Here is a 21,578-nt window from a genome sequence, read left to right on the forward strand (position 1 = left end):
ATCAGTGCATATTTTTGAGAGAATTCGGAATAAGGGATTAATTTCGCTGACCTCTCGAAATTAGGGATTAAATTCGCTGACCTTTCGTAATTTGGGATCGTGGCATGCGTATTTTTTAGAACAAGGGATTTCTGACTTTTTCTCATTTTTTTATTCTTTTTTAATATTATCTCCCCCCCTCCATTTATCAATTGCCTAAATCACCCCTCAAATATTTTACCTAAATTCTACAAAATCAGCCCTCAAATATTTTACCTAAATTCCACAAATCAGCGCCGTTTTTTTATCACGTCCAAACACCCGCCTTTTTTTATGTTCCAAGCGCTTCTCCTCTCCACCCTCCTTCACGGCGCCTCCACCCTCCTCTTCCGTCACTCCAACTCAAAGCAGCGTGAATCTGTAAGGAATCAAAAATACATATACTTATGTACCTGTATATGTAATATACATACATACATATTTTTTTTATTTTGTTGCATATGCATTATACATGCATACATAGTTTTTGTTTGTCTGACGTATATATACGTCTCAAAAAAGTGGAGAGATTATGTTACTTTGCTTACGTAATTGAAATTTTTGACATACATTTGTTTAAAATTTTGTGCAGCAGAGTATACATATATATACATATATATCCATGTTTGTTTGTGCTGAAAGAATGCACACACATATATAATACATATATATACTAGTTTGTTTCTTATATATATATATATATATTTGGAACTTTGTACAATTATATTGACAGTTTTGATATATTTAATTTTTTTGTTATTTGGTAGGATGGATCACATAAATGAAACTGATAGTATTGATTGGGATAGCATAGAAATTACTCCACTTGAAGAATCACAAATTGGTGCTCCTGAGATCTTGATGGATGAAGAAAAAATGTTTGCTTTTGTTGGTCTAACATTAGAGAAACCTAGTGATGCAGGAGAGAGAATGAATTATGATCCAATTGTTGATGAGATAATAGACATAACAGTTGATGATTGTATTCCTAATGAAAGAGAATATATTTCATGATATGGAAGATCCTCCGATGGATGTTGGAACCATATATGCAAATATGAATGATTTCAGGAGAGCAGTGAAGCAACATGCTATAAAGAATCAATTTGAACTAGTAATAGAGAAATCCTGTCCAAATTTGTTCAGAGGCTTCTGCAAAGCTGAGGGTTGTCCATGGTCAATTATTGTTAGATTCATGAAAGTTGAAAAGCACGTCAAGGTATATATTTGCTACCTCGTTAATCATGTGTACTATTATGTAAGTAATATATTTGCTCATTTTTAATTATGTGTGTGTTTTCTAACTAATATATTTGTATCACTGGGACAGGTTACTTCGAATAAAGATAAGCATTTTTGTTCATCCACTGGTAGAGTGAGGACTAAGATGGCATCGTATCATTGGGTTGGAGAAAAAGCAATCCCTTTTTTAAAGAAAGATCCAAACATGGGAGCAAAGAAATTGCAAAATGAGCTACAAGATAAGTATGTAACCACAATTCATTATTCTACTATATATGCTGGATTGCAGATTGCACGTGAAAAATTGTATGGAACATGGGAGGACAGTTTTGAGAATTTGTTTAACTTTAAGGCAATGGTTGAGCTTAAAATGCCAGGGAGTGTGATTGAGATAGGGTTGAAAGAGACCGAAGATGGGGTGTATTTTCAAAGATTTTTTTGTTGCTTCAAGCCTAGTATCAATGGCTTCCTAAATGGGTGTAGGCCATATTTAAGTGTGGATGCAACAGCTCTTAATGGTAGATGGAATGGACAACTAGCTTCAGCTACTGCAATAGATGGCCATAACTGGATGTTTCCAGTTGCTTTTGGGTTGTTTGAAAGTGAGACCAATGAAGATTGGATTTGGTTTATGGAGCAGCTAAGGAGGGCAATTGGAAGTCCACCTCATTTAGCTATTTGTTCAGATGCGTGCAAAGGGTTGGAGAATGCTGTGAAGGCGGTGTTTCCATTGGCAGAGCATAGAGAGTGCTTTATCCACTTGATGAAGAATTTTTCAAAGAGGTTTCAAGGTCCAATTTTTGGACGCATGTATCCTGCAGCTAGGACATTTTGTCCAATTTATCATGAGCACCTAATGCACAAGATGTACGAAGCAAATGACAGGGTGCAACCATTCTTAGAGACATATCACAAACAACTTTGGATGAGGAGCAAATTTTCTGAAGATATCAAATGTGACTATATTACAAACAATATTGCAGAGGTATGGAACAGATGGGTGAAGGACTACAAGGACCTTCCAATAGCCGAGCTAGTTGATTGCCTGCGATCGAAGTTCATGGAGCTCTATGCAAGGAGGAGAGATATAGGTGAAAGATTGGAAGGCCACACCATGCTTCCAATTGTTGTTCGCCATCTCAATGTTCTTAGTAGAAAATTGGGCCACTTGAAGGTCAAAGTAGGTGGTATGGGTGAGGCAGAAGTGACTGAGATCACAGATAAACACAAGGTAATTAGACATGTGGTGAATCTTGAGCAACACACTTGCTCATGTAGGGAGTGGGAAATCTCAGGGAAACCATGCCCACATGCATTAGCAGTGATAACTTCACATAGAAATCCTAAAATGGAAGATTATCTACATCCTTACTTTTCAGTGAGACTATTTAGGCTAGCATATGCAGGGGTAATTAGCCCATTTCCTGACAAGTCGCAGTGGCCTAGCATGAACTTGGGCTTCAAGGTGTTACCTCCTTTGGCAAAAAGAGCTCCCGGAAGACCGAGGAAAAATAGGATACCTGGATGCTTAGAAAGCAAAGGAAACAAATCTAGGACAAAAGGAATGTGGCAGGTCCAATGTAAGCGATGCAAAGAATTTGGTCATAGAGATTCATCAGCTAAATGTGTTTTTAATGGCACAAAGAAAAGGTAATTACTTGGAGTTGCGTCTTACTCTTTATTTTATTATCTCAGTCTTAATTTTGTTTTGTTTACTTGAGTTGCAGGAAGAGTCGTGCAAAGGGACGACCTTTAGGTGGGATGCGTGGTAGTACATGCCAAAAGCAGGGGGCAGTTGCAGTTGAAGAACCAACAAGGTATGAAAGAATTAATTGTGTAGAATTTGTAGCATGGAGCCTACTATTTTTTATAAACTCACATTAGTTTAAAAAATTTCAGCCAAATGAATTATAGCGCAGAGGTAGAGGAAAGCATAAACCTAGAAGACGCACAGTGAAAATATGTACTAAGAAGAAGCTCACTCCAAGGAAGCCAATTTAGTGATAATGTATTTTGAGGAATAATGTTTTTGAAGAACATGTTCATGGATTGTCTATGCTTTTGTGTCTTGTTGAAGTATTTTGTGAAACTATAACTTTTTGGAAGTATTTTATGAAACTATGATTTTTAAATCCATGTTTTTGTAGAAGTAATCATATAGGAGGAGTTTAATGGTTACTTTTTTAGATTTTTTTAAATACATGATGTTTCTGGATGGTATATGATAAATACATGTTTATGGATTGGTATGGTAATTGATAATTGTCTTTGAACAAAATTATTATTTAAGAGACTAAAGTTCACGTAAAATATTTTGTAGAGCATGGCAAATTTTGTACATATTTTGTAGAGCATGGCAAATTTTGTATACATATTGTAGAGACGGAAAATTTATGCAAATTTAGGCAATTTGTAGAGACGGCAAATTTTGTAATTTAGGTAAAATATTTGAGGGGTGATTTAGGCAATTGATAAATGGAGGGAGGGAGATAATATTAAAAAAGAATAGAAAAATGAGAAAAAGTCAGAAATCCCTTGTTCTAAAAAATACGCATGCCACGATCCCAAATTACGAAAGGTCAGCGAATTTAATCCCTAATTTCGAGAGGTCAGCGAAATTAATCCCTTATTCCGAATTCTCTCCATATTTTTAGTGTTGATGACGTTTGAAACAAGTCGACATATTACGGAACTGCGAGAAAAAAACTAATGAGAAGAAATAAACAATTGAGAATGAGCAATCTAAATTAAAGATACACTACATATGAAAGACAATGTCGACGTTATTCAAAAATATCTATTTTTTAAATTAAAGATCATTACTTTATAATCTTACACTAGCAATATTTATAAAAATGAAAAAAATAAAATAAAAATGATAGTGGGAGAATAAAATTTTTAATTAATTAACTAGTTAATGAATTCATTATAAAAATAAAAATGATTAGGAAACATGAGTAGATAACTGAACTAGCAAAGAAAAACTAACAACCTTCACAAATGAAACTAGTTAAGAGATAGTACTAATTATATACAAAGAATAAAATTAGTTGTAAGAACAAAACTAATTACAAACTTAGAAGCAGCAAGAATTAGAAATGGACAAATGAAACTAGTTTAAGAGATAATATACAAAGAATAAAATTAGTTGTTAGAATAAAACTAAGTAATTAAAAACTTAGAAGCAACAAAAATTAGAAATGAACAAATGTAGAAAAACAGCGAGAGAGAACCCATGGTCACATGGCTACGGCTACCAATCGCCTGTGACAACCAACTGAGCTATGAAAGCATCCGATGATTATTATACTATCTCTATCACATACAAATAGTGCACTTTCTATTTTCGTCTATCACACAAAAATATGTGTATTCCATTCTTGAAAAGTTATTATTAATTTAATAATGTAGGTCTCACTATCCACTAATACTACTTTAACTACCATTCTCCTGATCTCTCTCTATTACTTTACCATACCATTCTCTTCCTCTTTCTTACTTTACTAATTTTATCTTAATTCCCGTACCATACTCATTGCCAATATTTTTATGGATGGAGGGAGTATAATAATGTAGCAGCTCAAAAGGGTAGGGTTTAAAGGACCCCAAGCCCCTGTGTAAGTCGGCCTTTGTGCTTCTTCTCATTACAAACGTTCATGCTCTACAACAATAGATCAAGAGTCTATGAATGCATTAGGAAAATTAGAATTTTAAATTATTATTTATTTTTATAAAGAGTATATAGTAGGAGATCTTTTAATTCCACCTTAATAATTATATACTCCCTCTGTCAACTATTATAAAGTCATAATTGACTAGTTACATATTTTAAGAAATATAATAAAAAAATAAATGAAAAAAATTAGTGGATGGTGAGTCTTACTTTTATATATAATGAAGTATGAGTAAGATAAAGTTAATGGAATTTGAAGTCCATTAGTTATAAAAAATAAATTAAACTTGTATTGATGCACTGACAAAAATGATAAAATACTGCGGCAGACATAGGTAGAAAAATCTTAATGTTAATAATCTTGATAAAAATTTTAAAAGTGAAAGTTTGTGAATAATCGTTCAAATTTTGAAAATCATGGCAGTAGGTTTCACCTAAAATTTCCATAAATAAAATTAGGGCCCGGAATAGTCTGAAATCAGTTAGTCTTGTTTCGCGAGCGGAATAAATTAGAGAGGTGGGATTTAGAGAGAGAGAGAGAGCGTGTGCAGTTTAAACGAGGAAGACGATGCCATAGGTCTCTTTTGCTGTGGAATGTTGGGACTGCCCACTCTCACAACTCGCCCTTCACTTTGCATAATCACGAAATAGGTTTGTTTCCCCCCAAAATTTCTACTTTCGAGTTTCTTTACATCGAAATTTATCAAGAAATTTGATTTCTTTCCTTTTTCCCCTTTTCTTTTTTAGATCTTTTTATGCCCAATTACCTACACTTACTTTAAAATACCAAGCTTTGTAGGGAATTCTTGAACGAGTTTGCTGAGAACTGAATTTTATCGTCATGATGCTCTTATTTTAGTACTTTCCTTAATCCTTGAACCTTTCTCAATTCTCATCCATGCATGTAGTTTTAATTACAATTGTACTATAATTTTCTGCTTCTCGATTTTGTTGCTGATGCCCATAGGGGCTTTCAATATTTTGAGAGTATGTTTGTTTCTTGAACTAGGCATCCGATGTGCATTACTTCTGTAGATGACTGAGCATGTTGATCCTCTGGATGGTGTATTAGTATTCAACTGGAGGAGGCCCACAGTAATTGGTGGACTACTTAATTATTTGAGGCATTTTTCATGCGTTGTAAGTCGAGATGTTTCTTCCAGAAGATTGTCACTTGCATGTCACTACCTCTGTTTATTGCGACCTGAGGTGTTGATCGTGTGAATTGCAGATTATCGAAGCTTTTAGGGGCTCGTCTAAGTTGGTAACTACACCCAATAGCCATTCTTTTGCTGCCATGGCTTCAGCTGAGCCTATAGATATCAGTTCCTCAGACAGTGATGATTCAGATTTATGGGAAATAGATAATTATAGAGAGGACTCTCCGAGCAGGGATACTGCGACTACTATCAATGGTGGGGTCCCTCCATCTCAAGCATCCTCATCTCGTCCTAAGTCCGCAGGTACCACCTAATTATTGGCCATCAGTCACTTTGTTGTGATCCAACTGGTGTTGCTCATTAGAAAGTCTCCTATTGCAGGTCACAATGTTTTTTCTCATGAAGTTCCTTCATCTTCTAAGAGGCAATTTTTTCAGTATGATTCTCCAGTGGGAAACATCAACCACTCTAGCAGTTTCAGAAAACTTCCATCTTGGGCACCTAAATCGACAGGTAGCACATAAATAATTTGTCATAAATCGCTTATTGCAATCAAACTGGTGTTATAGGTCTACAAATACAGGTATCAATGGTCCTTCTCTTAAAGATCCTTCTTCTTCTAAGAGGCGACCTGTTTATGATGAAATCCCATCAAGACCACAAAAGCGGCTGAATATTGGAGAGGCCTCTGGATCTTCAACTTCAAGGATAGACAATAATATTCATCCTACGAAAAGAGTCTTTCCTGGTTTTCAGCCTTGTACCTCTAACCCGCAATTTCACAATCTAATAGAAAATAGGGGTGCTACTGAAATTCGTGAGACATTGGGAAAATCGGTATGGTCAACTCCTTCTAATGGAAGTAGAGTATTGCCCCAGACTATGATGCCTGGAAAATATTCTTCAACCACTCCATTGGTTGGTTTAAAAGATTCTTTCCATCAAACTGGGGTAGGTGAAGAGAGGCCTGCAGGACCTGATGAGAGATTTGTTTTCCAAGCAGCTGTGCAGGTATTTTCTGTTTATTTTATTGGTTTTTGACTTCATTTGTGACTCTTTTCATTTATGAAATCAATTTTTGAAATGAGAGCTTGTTCATAGTTTGTGGTTCGTGTGGGCCTTTGAGTTTGTGATTTGCATTTGTTCAGATGAGTGAACCAGTAGTATTTACCCTGTGATCTTCGGTAGTCTGTGGTTTTCAGTTGTCTTTTTCTCTAATCATTTCTTTAATTTTATGGAGGGGATTTCCTTACGCTTTTAATTTACTTGTACTCTTACATCTTTTTGTTTACTGCATTAATTATTTGTTTCTGATCATAAGTGTTGTGAACTTTCCTTGAACAAAACTCCCTTATCTTACCTTTAGCAGCCGAGTCAAGTTAACCGTGAATACTTTGTTCCAGGCATCAATAGTACTGTACTCCTGAACTCTTTGGTGTGTGTATGCTTTCTATATCAGTGCTCTGGGAATTCCCAATTCAAGTTTCACTCTGTTGAATTGTTATCAAGCTAAAGCTTTATGAGTGTATTGAACTGATCATTCTCTAATTCAAAACTTATTACTCTCATTTCTTTTGTTGCTTTGCTTTGAAGTTGTTCTATTTAATGTATTTAGATGTGTATTGGATTTCATATGTTATAATTGCAGGATATTCATCAACATAAAAGAGAAGCTACTTTCCCTGATGGACTCCTGTCAGTTTCTCTTCTTAAGCACCAGGTCCATGTCTGCTTATCATACACTTCTCTAATTTAATTGGGTATCCGTGGTTTTAAGCTTTGACTTTTTAACTTTTCAGAAAATTGCTTTGGCTTGGATGCTTCGTCAGGAATCATCTGGTTTATGCATCGGGGGAATCTTGGCTGATGACCAGGTTAGCATATTAGTCATTTAATTTAATCAAATTTCATGTGTCTTATAATTATAAAATTCCTCGTTTTTGGATCTTTGTTTCCTTTAATCTACATTATAATTTTTCACACCCCAGGGCCTAGGCAAGACTATTTCAACAATGGCCCTCATACTAATGCAAAAGAATTTGGAGGCCAAATCTGAAGCTAAGCAGTCATCGTCAACCAAAACCGAAGCCTTTAACTTGGATGATGATGATGGAGTTAGTGGCTGTGTTGTTCTTGATGATGCAAACCAGATTGAAGTATCTGATGGTTTAGCAATACTTCCACAAGCGAGTAATTCAACAAATGGATTCCGCAGCAGTAGGCCACGAGCAGGGACATTGATCATTTGTCCAGCCAGCGTTATCCGACAATGGGATCGGGAGCTGGATGAGAAAGTCACAAAAGACGCTAAACTTCAGGTTCTAGTATATCATGGTGGCAATAGAACCAAGAGTCCTGATGCATTGGCAAAATATGATGTTGTTTTAACAACATATGCTATTGTTTCAAATGAACTTCCAAAACAACCTTTGGCTGAGGATGATGAGGATAAACTAAAGGACAGAGACCGATACGGTATATCTTCTGAATTTTCCATGGAGAAGAAGCACAAAAAGTCATCAGTTAGTAAGAAGTTCAAGAAGGGTAAAAAGGATGTTGATGTGAATGCTTTGGATAAAAATTGTGGTACATTAGCAAGGGTTACATGGTCTAGGGTTGTTTTGGATGAATCTCAAACAATAAAAAATCACAGAACACAAGTAGCTAGAGCCTGTTGTAGCCTTAGAGCAAAACGAAGATGGTGCCTTTCTGGAACTCCAATACAAAATTCTATAGATGAGTTATTCAGCTACTTCAGATTTTTGAGATATGATCCATATAATGACTACAAAACCTTTGTTTCTACTATAAAGGGTCCTATAGCGAGAGACTCGGTTGTAGGCTACCAGAAGCTTCAACTTGTCTTAAGAAATATCTTGTTGCGCCGAACGAAAGGTGATTCCATTTCATGCACTATTCAGCCTTTCGTTCAGTTTCCTTTCTTGTATTGTGGAACTCATGAGATGCTATAGTGTCCTAAAACTTCATTTTTATATTTCCTGTTTGACATGCTTACTTCAACAATATTTGATTCATGTTTTAAGGGTCATTATAACTTTTTTTTTTTTTTTTATCATTGTGGTAGGTGACTTAATTGATGGTAAGCCTATAATCAACCTACCTCCCAAAAAGGTACACTTAAAAAGGGTGGAATTTTCTGTGGAAGAACGAGCTTTTTATGAGAAACTTGAGTTAGACTCACGCAAACAATTTAAGGTTGGTCAACTCATTGTATCTCCCCAATCTATATATCACCTTATCGTCTATAGTTGCCAATGTGCATACGATTGCTGCAACTGGTGATGCTGATTAGGTCCTGAAGATGTGGTCAAAATGTGCTGCTTTATATACTGTCATTTTTTAGGAGTGGTACTTCGTGTCTTAATTTTTGGTCAAGTTTTCGTTTGCCACTATATTATTAAATAGATTCCAAAACTTGTTAGTCTACCATATCTTTTGTGTGAAAGAAATCAGTTCCTAGCACGTTGCAATAGCTATATATAATGAAAACCTGCTTGCAATTGCTGAGGATAATAATATCTTTTCAAGCTACTCTGCTTGAAAGGCTTACTTAGTTTAATGTTTGGTTATTGTTTGCATATATGACGTGATGTTGTAACCCATTGCTCTCTATTAATTTATGACAAAAGCTCCATGTAGTGAAAAAGGAATTGTGTCCTCGTAACTTGAAATGTGGAGAAACATGTCTAACGCAAGCAAAATTGAGAATGCAATATGATACAAAAGCTGTGTTCTGATTTTTGCAGGCTTATGCTGCTGCTGGTACTGTCAATCAAAATTATGCAAATATCCTACTGATGCTTTTGCGTCTGCGCCAAGCTTGTGATCACCCATTACTTGTCAAAGGGCTCAGCTCTGATCCCATTGGAAAGGATTCCTCTAAGATGGCCAAGAATCTTCCCAGGGAACTTCAAGTTAATTTGTTGAAACAATTGGAAGCTTCACTGGCCATATGCCTTGTATGCCAAGTATGCTCTTTTCCATACTACTTTTCATTGCTGCTTGATTTGATACTTGGTACTTCTTGAACTGTTAGTTTTTAGTTTTGTTTGTCTTTCCAGGAAGTACTGTCTTTCCAGGAAGTACTCTTTTATACTGGTTGTTTAGGGAATCCTTAGTTAAATGAACATGACATGAGGATATGTAATTTCAAATAACAATCCAAGTCAAGAATTTTCAGAGAAGTCAGGGTTTGGTTAAGCATGAGAGTTTTCAAGTATTGCTGCTTGCGAAGATGACCTACCAAAACTAAATATAGCAATAAATTGATGAGGAGTTCCCAGTTATGTCTCTAATAGCTTAAGGATTGGCTTAATGAATACCAAAACCAGACAAATTTTGTCCTTGTAAGCAAAGGCACTGGGAAATTATATCGTCTAGGATAGTTAATATTTTTGCTTACTGCTGTCAGTTACAAGGATCTGATGTATACATATTATGTGCTACAGGATCCTCCTGAAAATGCAGTGGTCACAATGTGTGGACATGTTTTCTGTTATCAATGTGTTTCGGATCATTTAACTGGCGAAGACAATACATGTCCTGCCCATCAATGTAAAGAACAACTCGGTGCCGATGTTGTATTTTCAAGATCTACTTTAAGGAGATGCCTTTCTATTGATGTGGATGGTGATAGCCCTGTTCCGGACGAACTGTGTGATGAGTCTACAGTTCTACAGAGAAAGTACGTTTCATCAAAGATCAAGTCCGTTCTTGAAATTCTGAATTCATGTGTATCAAAACGTCAGAGTTCAGAGTCACATGATTTGGTCATATATGATGCTTCATCATCAGCTGTTCATGAGCATGAGCCAGTGAATATAGCACCTGAAAAGGCTATTGTTTTTTCACAATGGACTAGCATGCTGGACTTAGTTGAGATGTCACTGAAGAATAACCATATCAGTTATCGGAGGCTTGATGGTACTATGTCAATAGTTGCTAGAGACAAAGCTGTTAAAGAATTCAACACTGATCCTGAGGTGGGGAGCCCCTTATAATTTCTGGTTAAGACTATTTGGCTTGTTTATTTCTGAGACTCTCAAAGTCTCATATCTTGTAGGAGTTGTTTTGGCAAGTTACTCCTTGCGGTTTTTATTATTATTATTTGCTGGTGTTAAACTCTTTTCCTTTGTATGTATGGTATATGCAGGTGGATGTCATGTTAATGTCTCTGAAAGCTGGGAATCTAGGGCTTAACATGGTCTCTGCATGCCGTGTAATCCTTTTGGATCTTTGGTGGAATCCGACAACAGAGGATCAGGCTATTGATAGAGCTCACAGAATAGGGCAGACACGCACAGTTACTGTGTCGCGGTTAACTGTCAAGGACACAGTTGAGGATCGCATCTTGAGTCTTCAGGTGCTTGCTGTTGTTTGATTTCGGTTATGAATTTAGGGTCGGGTTGTAACCATTGATGATGTGTTTTCAGGACGATAAGAGAAAAATGGTGGCATCAGCATTCGGGGAAGATAAAAGTGGCAGCCACGGCACTCGCCTCACAGCGGAAGACCTGAGATTTTTGTTCGAGGGCTCAGGACGTTGAACAACTTATTTTTCCTTTAGATGCCTGCAATGCAATGGGCAATTTTTGTGGCTCTGTTAGACCCAAATACTTGGTTGTACATATTTAAGTGGGAAGAGTGTATGCTGCAAACATTGTGATTCTTGACTAGAGCTAGAATATATAATTTGAACATGGCATTCTTGTCTATGTACAAGACCAAATTAAGTGATTTCATTTTGTAATCAACAAGCATATGAAATTTATTCGGGTTTATGTACAAGTGGTCAGCGAGGATTGATCGTGTGAATGACGCCACTAACAAGGTCGGTTCCAGTTCCGGGCAGGAGATCCATGGTGGCGTAACTAGTTGTTCTGTCGCCGTAGAGAGATGAAGTCGGAGGGGAGGGTGAGGTGGAGATACTTGGGTTGAGCATGGATGATATATTCTCTAGCTCTCTCACTACTTCTAGCATGGAAGGTCTGTCCTTGGTCTCATCCATGGAGCATCTCAGAGCTAAAGTCATGAATTTCTTCACAATGTCTTCAGGGAATGGCCCCATTGACCTGTCTATGATGGAAAACATCATCCCAGATTGGCATGCTGTGTTCACCTAATTAATTCATCATCACCATGAACAACAAACAGATTAACATAACATTACACACACACACACATGGATATGATTAGTTGATAACTATTTTAAATTGATCAATGACAACTATGTCAACACGAAGACGGTTGTATTTCAATATTTGCATCTCAATAGAAGACATATGTATGTCTACTATATTTAGTTGACATATAAATGTCTTTGTGTTGACATTATAACGTAGGTTGTTGACATAGTTGTCAGTTATCAATTTAAGATAGTTGTCAACCTAATAGGGCCCACACATATATATGTATGTATGTATACATATACACCTACCTCTCTCACAATGTTCCTTCCATGAGCTATAGGCTGCATTCCTGTCACCAGCTCCAAGAATACAATGCCAAGGCTATACACATCGCTCTTCTCTGTTAACTTGTGTGTCAGAAAGTATTCTGGGTCCACGTACCCCTGTCACCTCAATCAAACGAGAAAGAACCCTTCATTATTTTGATCCCAATGTGAGTGAGAGAGAGAGAGAGAGAGAGCGAGAGAAAGGGGTACCGGTGTGCCTTTAACATTGGTGGATATGTGAGCAGCTGTATCTCCTATGGCATCTGAGACAGGCGCAAGCCTTGAGATGCCAAAGTCCGAGACTTTAGCTGTCCATTTGGAGTCCAGTAATATGTTATTGGCCTTGATGTCGCGGTGGATAATGGGTGGATCAGCTTCCGTGTGCAGGTAAAGAATGCCTCTCGAAGCGCCAAGTGCAATGTGCAGTCTTGTTTCTAGATTAAGAGGTGCTGTGTATTTGGCTGTTGCAATCATAATAATCAACAACTAGTTAGTTATATAGGTGAGCAAGAAACTCAGATTAATATAGTCATTAATATACCAACCAGTTAGGAGGTCATGGAGGGAGCCATTGGGCATGAACTCATAAACCAGCATTTGCTCATCCTTCTCATCACAATACCCAACCAGTGACACCAGATTACGATGATGCAGGCGAGAAAGCATTTCAATCTCTGTGTAGAACTCCTTGTCGCCCTGCAACGAACCTTGCTGTGCACGCTTTATAGCAACCACTGCACCGTCTGCTGTAGTGCCTTTGTACACTTTTCCATATCCTCCTTGCCCTATCTGAGTGCTGAAATTGTTCGTTGCCTTCTCCAAATCATCGAAATCAAACGCCTTCACACCCTCCACCTTCATCGAGACTTTGGGGACTTGACACGAGATGAGAAATGCATGGTTAGCTAAACTTAACCATCATCTATCAGAAATCAAAATCTATACATCAATCAACTCACATGATTTATCCTTGACAGAATATTTAGAGTTGGACTGCTGTCGCCGTTTCTGAAGGAAAAGCAGGAGGCAGGCAATTATCACACCGGCACATGAGATGGATCCAAGCACGATTCCAACCAATGCACCTTTGCTCAGACCACCGCCACCGTTGTTTATGGAGGGCAGCAGAACTGTATTATTTCCAAACACGCGTATTAAAACTCGATAAATCTAGCTAATGGCATTCAAGGCATACATACAGTTGGAGTAGGGTCCCTTGGCTGTGAAGTTGAGGAGGTCGTAAGGCCCAAATACATCACTCCCAGGTATCGTGAAGCGAGCAAACACAGTTGCAATGTCTTGAACCTCACTAGCATCAAACACAGTTGATTTGTTGTGGTCCGGAAAGAAGAGCAGAAACATTCTCAGCCTCGGACCACTTTCCCATGAGATCGACTCAACATGAATCTGGTAACGATACAGCTTAATGCCTGATATTATGAAATCTTTAAATAGATCCAGATACGGAGGGAATTGATATATGCTGGGACTCCTAAGCCGCACTCCCACGCCAAAAGGTGCTGCACATACGCATTGATCTAGCAGAGTTGGGATGTATTCAAAGTTGCCTTGGATGGGACAAATCTGAGGCGGACAGCTCAACAATGCAGGCTTCTCCAAGCTCTCGTCAGGTATGTCTTCACCACCGTTACTACCTCCACAGAACGAGGCGATGTTTCGCTGGTTTGCACTACTACACACAGGGTTTCCGCTAAGCCTACATGCGGATAGATGCAACTGTCACACGATTCTTCAATAGAAGTCTAATTTATATACTGACGAAATCAAGACTTACTTTAGTGTAACATTTGGAGGAATATTAAGGGTGCCGGAAATATCAGAAAGCAAGTTATTTTCAAAATTTCTGCAAGAGTATGACGACGAATAAGCTTGAAGGAAATGAAAAATAGTGAAAGCTATTCAGATGGCAAGTTCTTGTCTTACATATCAAGTTTTGATTCTGAAGTGAACAATACATTGTCCCAAATGTCCGAGGGCACAGATCCGCTCAATAAGTTGTTGTTGAGAGCCCTATATCATGATTGAGAATATAAGAATACGAGATCGTTTCAAAATACAATAAAAATGTTAACACTTAACAATTTCTGAAGTCGAGGGAGGGAAGAGAAGTTGGATGGAATGGAACCGTTGAGCTCATTGTGTGATAGAATACTGCAGAGTCATATGAATGAGTTATACACTGAGTGATAGAACATTCTATACAGAGAAAACAACATGTTAGAATCTACTAAACGGGAAACGAGAGGAAGAAGATACTTGCATGGTTGTAATGTTTTGAGAGAGTCTGTTTCCCATTATCTTTCCAGTGAGCCGATTCACACTTAGATCCCTGTGAGACAACCATTCAGTGGAATTGAGAAAACATTATATGACTAGAGAGAATTTCAAGTAAAAGTGGGAGATATGAACGTACAAGTAAAGAAGGCGTCTGAGACTACTAAGATCAGGTATTGTTCCTTCGAGGCTGCAGTTTCGAAGACTCCTGGCTCAAATATAATGAATTATTTGTCAGTGGTCTGCAATCTGAAAACTAGATTCAGGGATACAGATACATAATTTCAAGACAGAGACGTACAGCTTGACAAGCTTGGTAATATTGGCATAAGAATCTGGAATCCCAGTCCCAGCAAAGTTGTTGTTGTCTAGTTGACTGCAAGGAGATATTTATGAGTAAGAAAATGATTAGTTGCATCAGTAAGGAAGAAGAAGACGCACAGAATCGTCAAGCTAGGCATGAGGGCGAGCTCAGGTGGAAGATAGCCAGACAGCTGGTTGTTATCAAGAAGGCTGTCAAAATGAAAATTTGAGTTACGAGTGAGACATTACAAGTATACATGATTGATGGTTGTGCAAGGGAGCGAGTGCTTACACGTGTTTAAGTAAAGGAAGGGTACCAATCTCAGGCGGGATCTGGCCACTGAATCGGTTGTTGTTCATGTGGCTGCATGAATAAGAGGTGTTAGTAGAGGGAGAGATGCAGAAAAGCAAGTTCGAAAATCGAAATTGGGAAGTTACAAATGCTGAACGCTGGCTAAGTTCGCGAAGGATTTGGGGATCGGTCCGGATATCATGTTGAGATCCAACTGAAATTTGTTTAAGTTGGGAAGAAAACCAAGCTCATCTGGTAGAGGGCCTGATATTTGATTCCCACTCAAAAGCCTGCAAGTGTTTTATTCAACATGAGGGAAAAAGAAAGTAGTAAGCCATGAATCTTAATCATATATATGGCCTACAAGTGAACAAGTGCAGTGATTTTGCCAATCTCCTTTGGTATGCTTCCAGTGATGTTGTTCCACAAGAAGTCCCTTGCAAATAAAACATCCCAATCCCATCATCAAATAAAGAAAAAGTAGTGATATATATATATATATATATATATATATATCCTATGCTCTTATAATCAACTTACAATATCTTCATGTGAGTTAGCTGCCCAAGCTCCGGTGCCAACTCTCCGGACAGATTCAGCCGTAGTAAGCGCCTTGCCATGAGTTTATTTTGGGACATGATTAATGAATGCAAAGGGAATTATATCTATTAAAAGGGAAAGGAAAAGGGCATACAGTTCTTCAACGTGCAGATAGCCATCAGAGGTGTTCGAGTAGCATTTGACCCCTGTCCAGTTTGCGGCACAGGGATCAAACTTCCTCGTCCAGTTCAGATTTTTGTAAGGATCCTTTAGTCTGGCGCGGACAGCTAGTAAAGCGGTAACTGCATAGCATACAAACATGTGATTTTGAATATCTAAAGAAGAGAAACACATGAGATGATGATGAGGAAGAAAAGGTTGTTTTAGTATATGACCTTCTTGTGCATCAGTAACCTGTCCCTGCACATTTGGAGCACACCAACATAAACAAAGAGCAACACATAATCCAACCAACACAAATCTCAGCCCTCCCATCTGCAGCAACAGTTTCTCTGAGGAAGAAAACAAAGAGGTTTGCCACCTACCTACCTAGAGTAGTACTACTTTTATAGTAGTAAAAACACACATTATTCATATACAAGTGGGAATCAAGAATCAGTCAGAAAATTCATTCAGTGAGTATTTGGAAGAAGATTGTCAACACCATACCTGCCACTCTATATGTTAGTACTACTATATATTTTTTGCATCATCAATTTACAAGCTCCACTTCCTAATTTCCAGTTATTGATGTTGCGTGTTCCAATATTTAGTATTTTGAATTGTTTAGCTTTTTCATATTCCAGTTGCTAGAGACTGAGTAGCCAAAAGCGACAGATTATAATTAACAAACAAAATTCCTACCTTGAATGGGTTAATTTGTGAATAGTGAGTGAAAGGAGTTTTTGAAGATAAAAATGGGAACTTGCAATTGACAATTTTGATTGATGAATACAATATTAACCATATAGTAATACTTATATGTGTCTGAATCTGAGTGTGACTAATTTGAAACATTCAAATTACAAATGGATTGACATCGTCTCTATCTAATTTAAAGAAACACAGAAAGTCAGGAAGAGCAGTTAAAGACAATGGTTTTTGTTGCATTTAAATTTACATTCTCCTGTTGCACATCGTCACAACATTAAAATATACCCAACTGCTACTTTATAGTAACATATATCCAAGAATTATCATATTCTTGCATAATAACATTCTGAAACAATAATCCATTATACAGAATTAACCTGTTCTAGAAAGACTACTTCATTCAGTAGAATCTTGGGAGTATCATTATTATGTACTGCATAAAGATACAGGCTCTCCGAGAGCTGCTGCATACGCAGATGGCAATTCACGTCATACCAAGGCCGCCCTTTTGACTGTGGAGATCTACTAGTTCTTCGGGTACCAAAACATACCCTTGATGCCCTCTGGATCAGCTTCAAATCCTAGGTTGCGATAGAACTCCACAACTGCAACCAATTGCCACAAACAAGTTTAACTCGCAACTTTTTTTTGCGGAGTATCAACTTGTTACACTACTAATAAACCAAATGAGTCAGTTATATGACTGTTGACCATACCTTTACTGTCTGCAAAGAGTGAAATATTTCCGATGTCACGCTGCAAAAGGGCCCTTATAAGCTTCTCTATCAGGGCTTTTCCAAGTCCTTGGCCCTACACCACCACCGGTCCACCACAGATATTATAGAAAAATTCTTCACTTGGAAAAGAATAATAACAAAAAATTAAGGAATCATTCATGCATTTCCAGGGATAAATTTCATTTAGATAGTAAGCATCAAAAGTTTGCTTCACTTTGTGTTCAATTTATACCTGATAAGAAGGATCAACAAGGACATCCCAAATTGTTGCATTGAAAGCATGATCGGATGTAGCCCGGGCCATTCCTATCAACTTCTTTTGGTCATTTCCCTCTGCCAAGTAACTTGCCAAAGTACACTAAGATATCTGTCACTTAGTTATTTAATAACAAATATTACCAAATCATAGTACAATACTTTTTTGGAAAATAAAGCATCAGAAACTTAAATGAGGCAAATGTTGGTATTCCTTGATTAGGAAAACATGAAAGGTCCAATTACTAAGTACCTTCTCCAGTTGACTTGCTAACGGAATGCAGAGTAACAACCATGTAGCTATTTCTTAGGGCTGCTGCTAGCTTTGACAGAGGCCTCCGAGGCCAACCAACCTGTTGTATGCATCATGAAAATTATTTAATGAGATCTGAAAATATATGACTATGGTATTTGTAATGCTTAAAGTTCTTAACATGTCGAGAAAAAAAGTGTTACACCAATACATAGCTAGCATAATTGATGCAATACGTCCAACCGAGCATTCATGAAAGTGAAATCTTCTAAGGAAGGCATATGCAAATGCACTATCACTAGCAACTTAATTCAAGTAAACCTAACCACGAGGGATGGCTCACAGAGAGTGAATTCTCTCGCGTTGGCTTAGACTGGATCTCGAGATTAGAGACAGGATTAATGCAAGGTATATTAATGATATGCAGGATGGGAACGAAAATGTTCTCTTTCGGGGTATACAAATAAGCAATCATAGACGATATAGTAGTTACCTTATCGCATAAAGTCTGGAGATCATACACATCAACATTCCCACCGGAAGAAAAAATTATCTGCTCAATTGTTCCATCAGGTCTGGTGCTCTCAACGAGAACAAATTCCTCGGGCAAGGGCTCTTCCTCTTCTTCAGTAGTGACCGGAGGCTCTACAACTTGGGTAGTAGTATTGTTTTTTAAAATCCTGAAACATCAAAGGTTCTCTGCAGCATTACTCGTTTGATTATATATATACTGTCGAACTTTTGTTCGATATTTCAACCATTTAATGTGGAGAGGAAAGATGGGAAATTAATATAGGTTTCCATTTACCCTGATCTAATAGATTCCCAGAAGCTCGCCTTAAGTCTATAAATCTTTTCTTTTCGGCTTCCTGCAAAGCAACACGACGGTTATAATAGCTGGACATGAATTGAGCAAGAAACTACTCCCTCGGTCCACCAATAAACATCTCATTTTGCCATTTTCATCTATCCACCAATAAATGTTCCATTTGCTTTTTTACTACTATTGGTAATGGAGCCCATATTCCACTATCTTTATTTTACTCACATTCCAGAAAACAAGCAAACACAAAATTGAAGAAAATTGAAAAAAAAAACGCAAAACGGTAGTAGGAGAAGAATAATTGAAGTTGTGATTAAGAGAGATAAGCAAAGTAACCTGTGGAAAGAGGGAAATTAAGGGGAGGATGGCATTGGCAGCGGCAACCGAAAGAAACAATTCGCGGGTAGCTGCCAAAAAAAATCAATCTTGCAATCAAATAAACAAAAGAATAAAATGAAATTAGAAATGAGCAACTCACAGATTCAGGTCGGAAGCAGAATTGGGCAACACTACCAGTCCTTGGGCTGGCATTCTTTTGAATTTGAGATAGATGTATGTATAATGTATGTGGTAGCCACACCCTCACCTCCAATTCTTGATTTTTCTTCTTTTTTTATTTGGCTTAAGCTTAGGCGGCGTGTTTCTCTTTCTCCGTCATATTATTTCACCCTCCTTTCTGAATAAAAGAACTACATAAATGGCCCTAAACTTTTTATTAACTACTTAAATGCCTCTTAAACTTTTTTATAATACACTCATAGTATTGTGGAAAATATATTTTTAATGTATTGCCTCTATAATACGAAACATAGTTCCATTTTTCCATTTAGGTAGCTTTTATCTATTTATAATTTATAGTAAGTATTCACTTTCTTGGGCAAACAAATCATTAGTTTTTCTTCTATTCATATTTTACTTATTTCACGTTAAAACTTACGTTACTTATAATTAAGTCTATTTTAGACCATGCAGCATTATATTTAAGGTGTTGCACTTTTTCTATTTATTAGACTATGCTTTCAAGCCATTAAATATATTTTGGTATATTTTTGCATTCTAAATAAATATTTCATTCATTCATGAAAAATAGTTTTATTTGTGGACCGATGTGATTTGTAATGAGAAATTGGTAAAAAATGAGATATAGAAGAAAAAATAGATAAAATAGGAGAGAAAAAGAGAAAAAGGAAAAATAAGAGAGAGAATGAGAAGTGTGTAAAGTATGAGACTATCCTCCGTAGACACTCTAAAATGGCAAAACGAGACTATCATTTCATTCTTTTTCAAAAAGCAATATATTTCTTTTATTCTCACTTCACTTATCTAATTTATTCTCGTTTCTATATTAATCAATTTCCCCTTAACTCACAAGTAACATGTGCATCGAGAAGGAAATGTTGTTGTAGATTTCTTGTTACACCATGCATACAACTTCAAGAGAGGAGTGCATGTTCTTCAACAGCCGCCTACAAGTCTTGCTATTTGGTTATTGCATGATAGGTTAAGAATCGCTTATGATCGTCAGTATATAGTCTCATTTGGGTGTTGCCCGCTTTCACTCCCAACAATTTTTTAAGTTACATATCTAAAAGAAATGCATCGTAGGAATTATATTGAGGCCAAGAAGAATATAATAAATATTACAATATGTTCAAGTATAGTACAGTATATGGATGTCAATTTGGATCATCCAAATGGATCTTAGCCAACTCCACTCAGGTTGTGTGTCACTGGGTTGTATTTTTACCGGGCTATAATATTCAACTCTAATCCTAAGAGTTCGAATTTTAGACTAGCCCAGTGAGCTAATCGGACTTCTACCGATAAAATTAATACATGATCAATTCAATAAATAATGATAAATTATGAACATTTGGTTCACCACAGGTTTTAATGTATGATTGGTAAAGTAATAAAGATGAAGATTAAGTATAGTGTAAGTAGTGTTAGTGGAGATTGTGTTCCACACATCATTAAGAGTGTAGTATGATGGTATAAATTGTAAATTAAATGATGTGTAGGGGTAATGTGTTATTTACCCATTCCAAAATTAGAAATATAGGCTCAAACTCAAACATGATTAAATTCTAAATTTAACAGACTATACGGGTCAACTCACATGTTGTGGATCGCATTGATATGTCTAGTACAATATATTATAATGGTACATTTTACTATGCTTGTCATGAGTTTAAAATTATATCTAAATATTTTTACATATTTATTTAAGCTAATACTCCCATGACCTATGTAATTGAGTCGTTTATTTTCGGTATGAAAATTAAGAAAGTATATTTATTTATTTTTATAATTTATTTTATACTTTCGAGTTATTTTAGCGAAATTGGGGCTGTCCAATCAGATACCTGTGGATTTTGGACCCCAAAACAAATTTGGAAGTTAGTTCAAGCTATTTAAAAGGCCGACGAATAAGCAGTGGCGAAGCCATAAGTTTTACGATGGGGGCCCAAATTACTGTTATTAGTTGTAGGATTTTTTTGATGTTCGTGACTGATACGCTATGATTTTGCACTGTTTTAAGGCCTTTATTTGGGCCGTTTTGAATGTCAAAATTACATTACATGTCCATTATTTGCATATATTACTTATTTTGGTATTTTGACGTGTTTTGTGAGAAA

At 36.8% G+C, this 21,578-nt stretch overlaps 4 protein-coding genes across 6 annotated transcripts; 2 read left to right on the top strand and 2 right to left on the bottom strand.

Annotated features, from left to right (window-relative positions):
- The first annotated feature begins 1,033 nt into the window (after nt 1–1,033).
- LOC125194687 lies at nt 1,034–3,347 on the top strand. Its single transcript, XM_048092930.1, has 4 exons — nt 1,034–1,237; nt 1,349–2,910; nt 2,988–3,077; nt 3,338–3,347. The coding sequence occupies exons 1-4, from the start codon at nt 1,034–1,036 to the stop codon at nt 3,345–3,347; spliced, it is 1,866 nt and encodes a 621-aa protein (XP_047948887.1).
- Nucleotides 3,348–5,412: 2,065 nt separating this feature from the next.
- Nucleotides 5,413–11,863, top strand: LOC125192007 (helicase-like transcription factor CHR28). Of its 3 annotated transcripts, XM_048089460.1 has the most exons (14): nt 5,414–5,584; nt 5,943–6,073; nt 6,165–6,396; nt 6,475–6,606; nt 6,677–7,104; nt 7,742–7,813; nt 7,893–7,967; nt 8,082–8,411; nt 8,907–8,988; nt 9,179–9,309; nt 9,861–10,082; nt 10,563–11,096; nt 11,267–11,476; nt 11,547–11,863. In XM_048089460.1, the coding sequence occupies exons 2-14, from the start codon at nt 5,969–5,971 to the stop codon at nt 11,658–11,660; spliced, it is 2,667 nt and encodes an 888-aa protein (XP_047945417.1). In that variant the 5' UTR covers nt 5,414–5,584; nt 5,943–5,968; the 3' UTR covers nt 11,661–11,863. The 3 variants fall into 3 exon arrangements, with proteins under 3 accessions (XP_047945414.1, XP_047945417.1, XP_047945415.1); XM_048089457.1 differs by having other exon boundaries at nt 5,413–5,584; nt 8,082–8,988; XM_048089458.1 differs by lacking the exon at nt 5,943–6,073 and having other exon boundaries at nt 8,082–8,988.
- LOC125192008 (probable LRR receptor-like serine/threonine-protein kinase At1g06840) lies at nt 11,763–16,615 on the bottom strand. The gene is made up of 19 exons (XM_048089461.1): nt 16,394–16,615; nt 16,153–16,300; nt 15,999–16,070; nt 15,823–15,894; nt 15,605–15,748; nt 15,459–15,530; nt 15,305–15,376; nt 15,165–15,239; nt 15,003–15,071; nt 14,850–14,918; nt 14,669–14,740; nt 14,513–14,599; nt 14,364–14,432; nt 13,768–14,285; nt 13,528–13,698; nt 13,114–13,443; nt 12,779–13,029; nt 12,551–12,685; nt 11,763–12,232 (listed from the first exon to the last, which is right to left on the bottom strand). The coding sequence occupies exons 1-19, from the start codon at nt 16,491–16,493 to the stop codon at nt 11,906–11,908; spliced, it is 2,853 nt and encodes a 950-aa protein (XP_047945418.1). The 5' UTR covers nt 16,494–16,615; the 3' UTR covers nt 11,763–11,905.
- A 468-nt stretch (nt 16,616–17,083) lies between these two features.
- On the bottom strand, nt 17,084–19,583 carry LOC125192541 (histone acetyltransferase TAP1). The gene is made up of 8 exons (XM_048090148.1): nt 19,418–19,583; nt 19,276–19,346; nt 18,925–18,985; nt 18,610–18,796; nt 18,117–18,216; nt 17,841–17,941; nt 17,588–17,681; nt 17,084–17,476 (listed from the first exon to the last, which is right to left on the bottom strand). Exons 1-8 carry the CDS (start codon nt 19,468–19,470, stop codon nt 17,397–17,399), a joined length of 747 nt encoding a protein of 248 aa, XP_047946105.1. The 5' UTR covers nt 19,471–19,583; the 3' UTR covers nt 17,084–17,396.
- Nucleotides 19,584–21,578: the final 1,995 nt, after the last annotated feature.

The sequence above is a fragment of the Salvia hispanica genome, chromosome 6 (genome assembly GCF_023119035.1).
Source record: "Salvia hispanica cultivar TCC Black 2014 chromosome 6, UniMelb_Shisp_WGS_1.0, whole genome shotgun sequence".
Lineage (NCBI taxonomy): Eukaryota > Viridiplantae > Streptophyta > Magnoliopsida > Lamiales > Lamiaceae > Salvia > Salvia hispanica.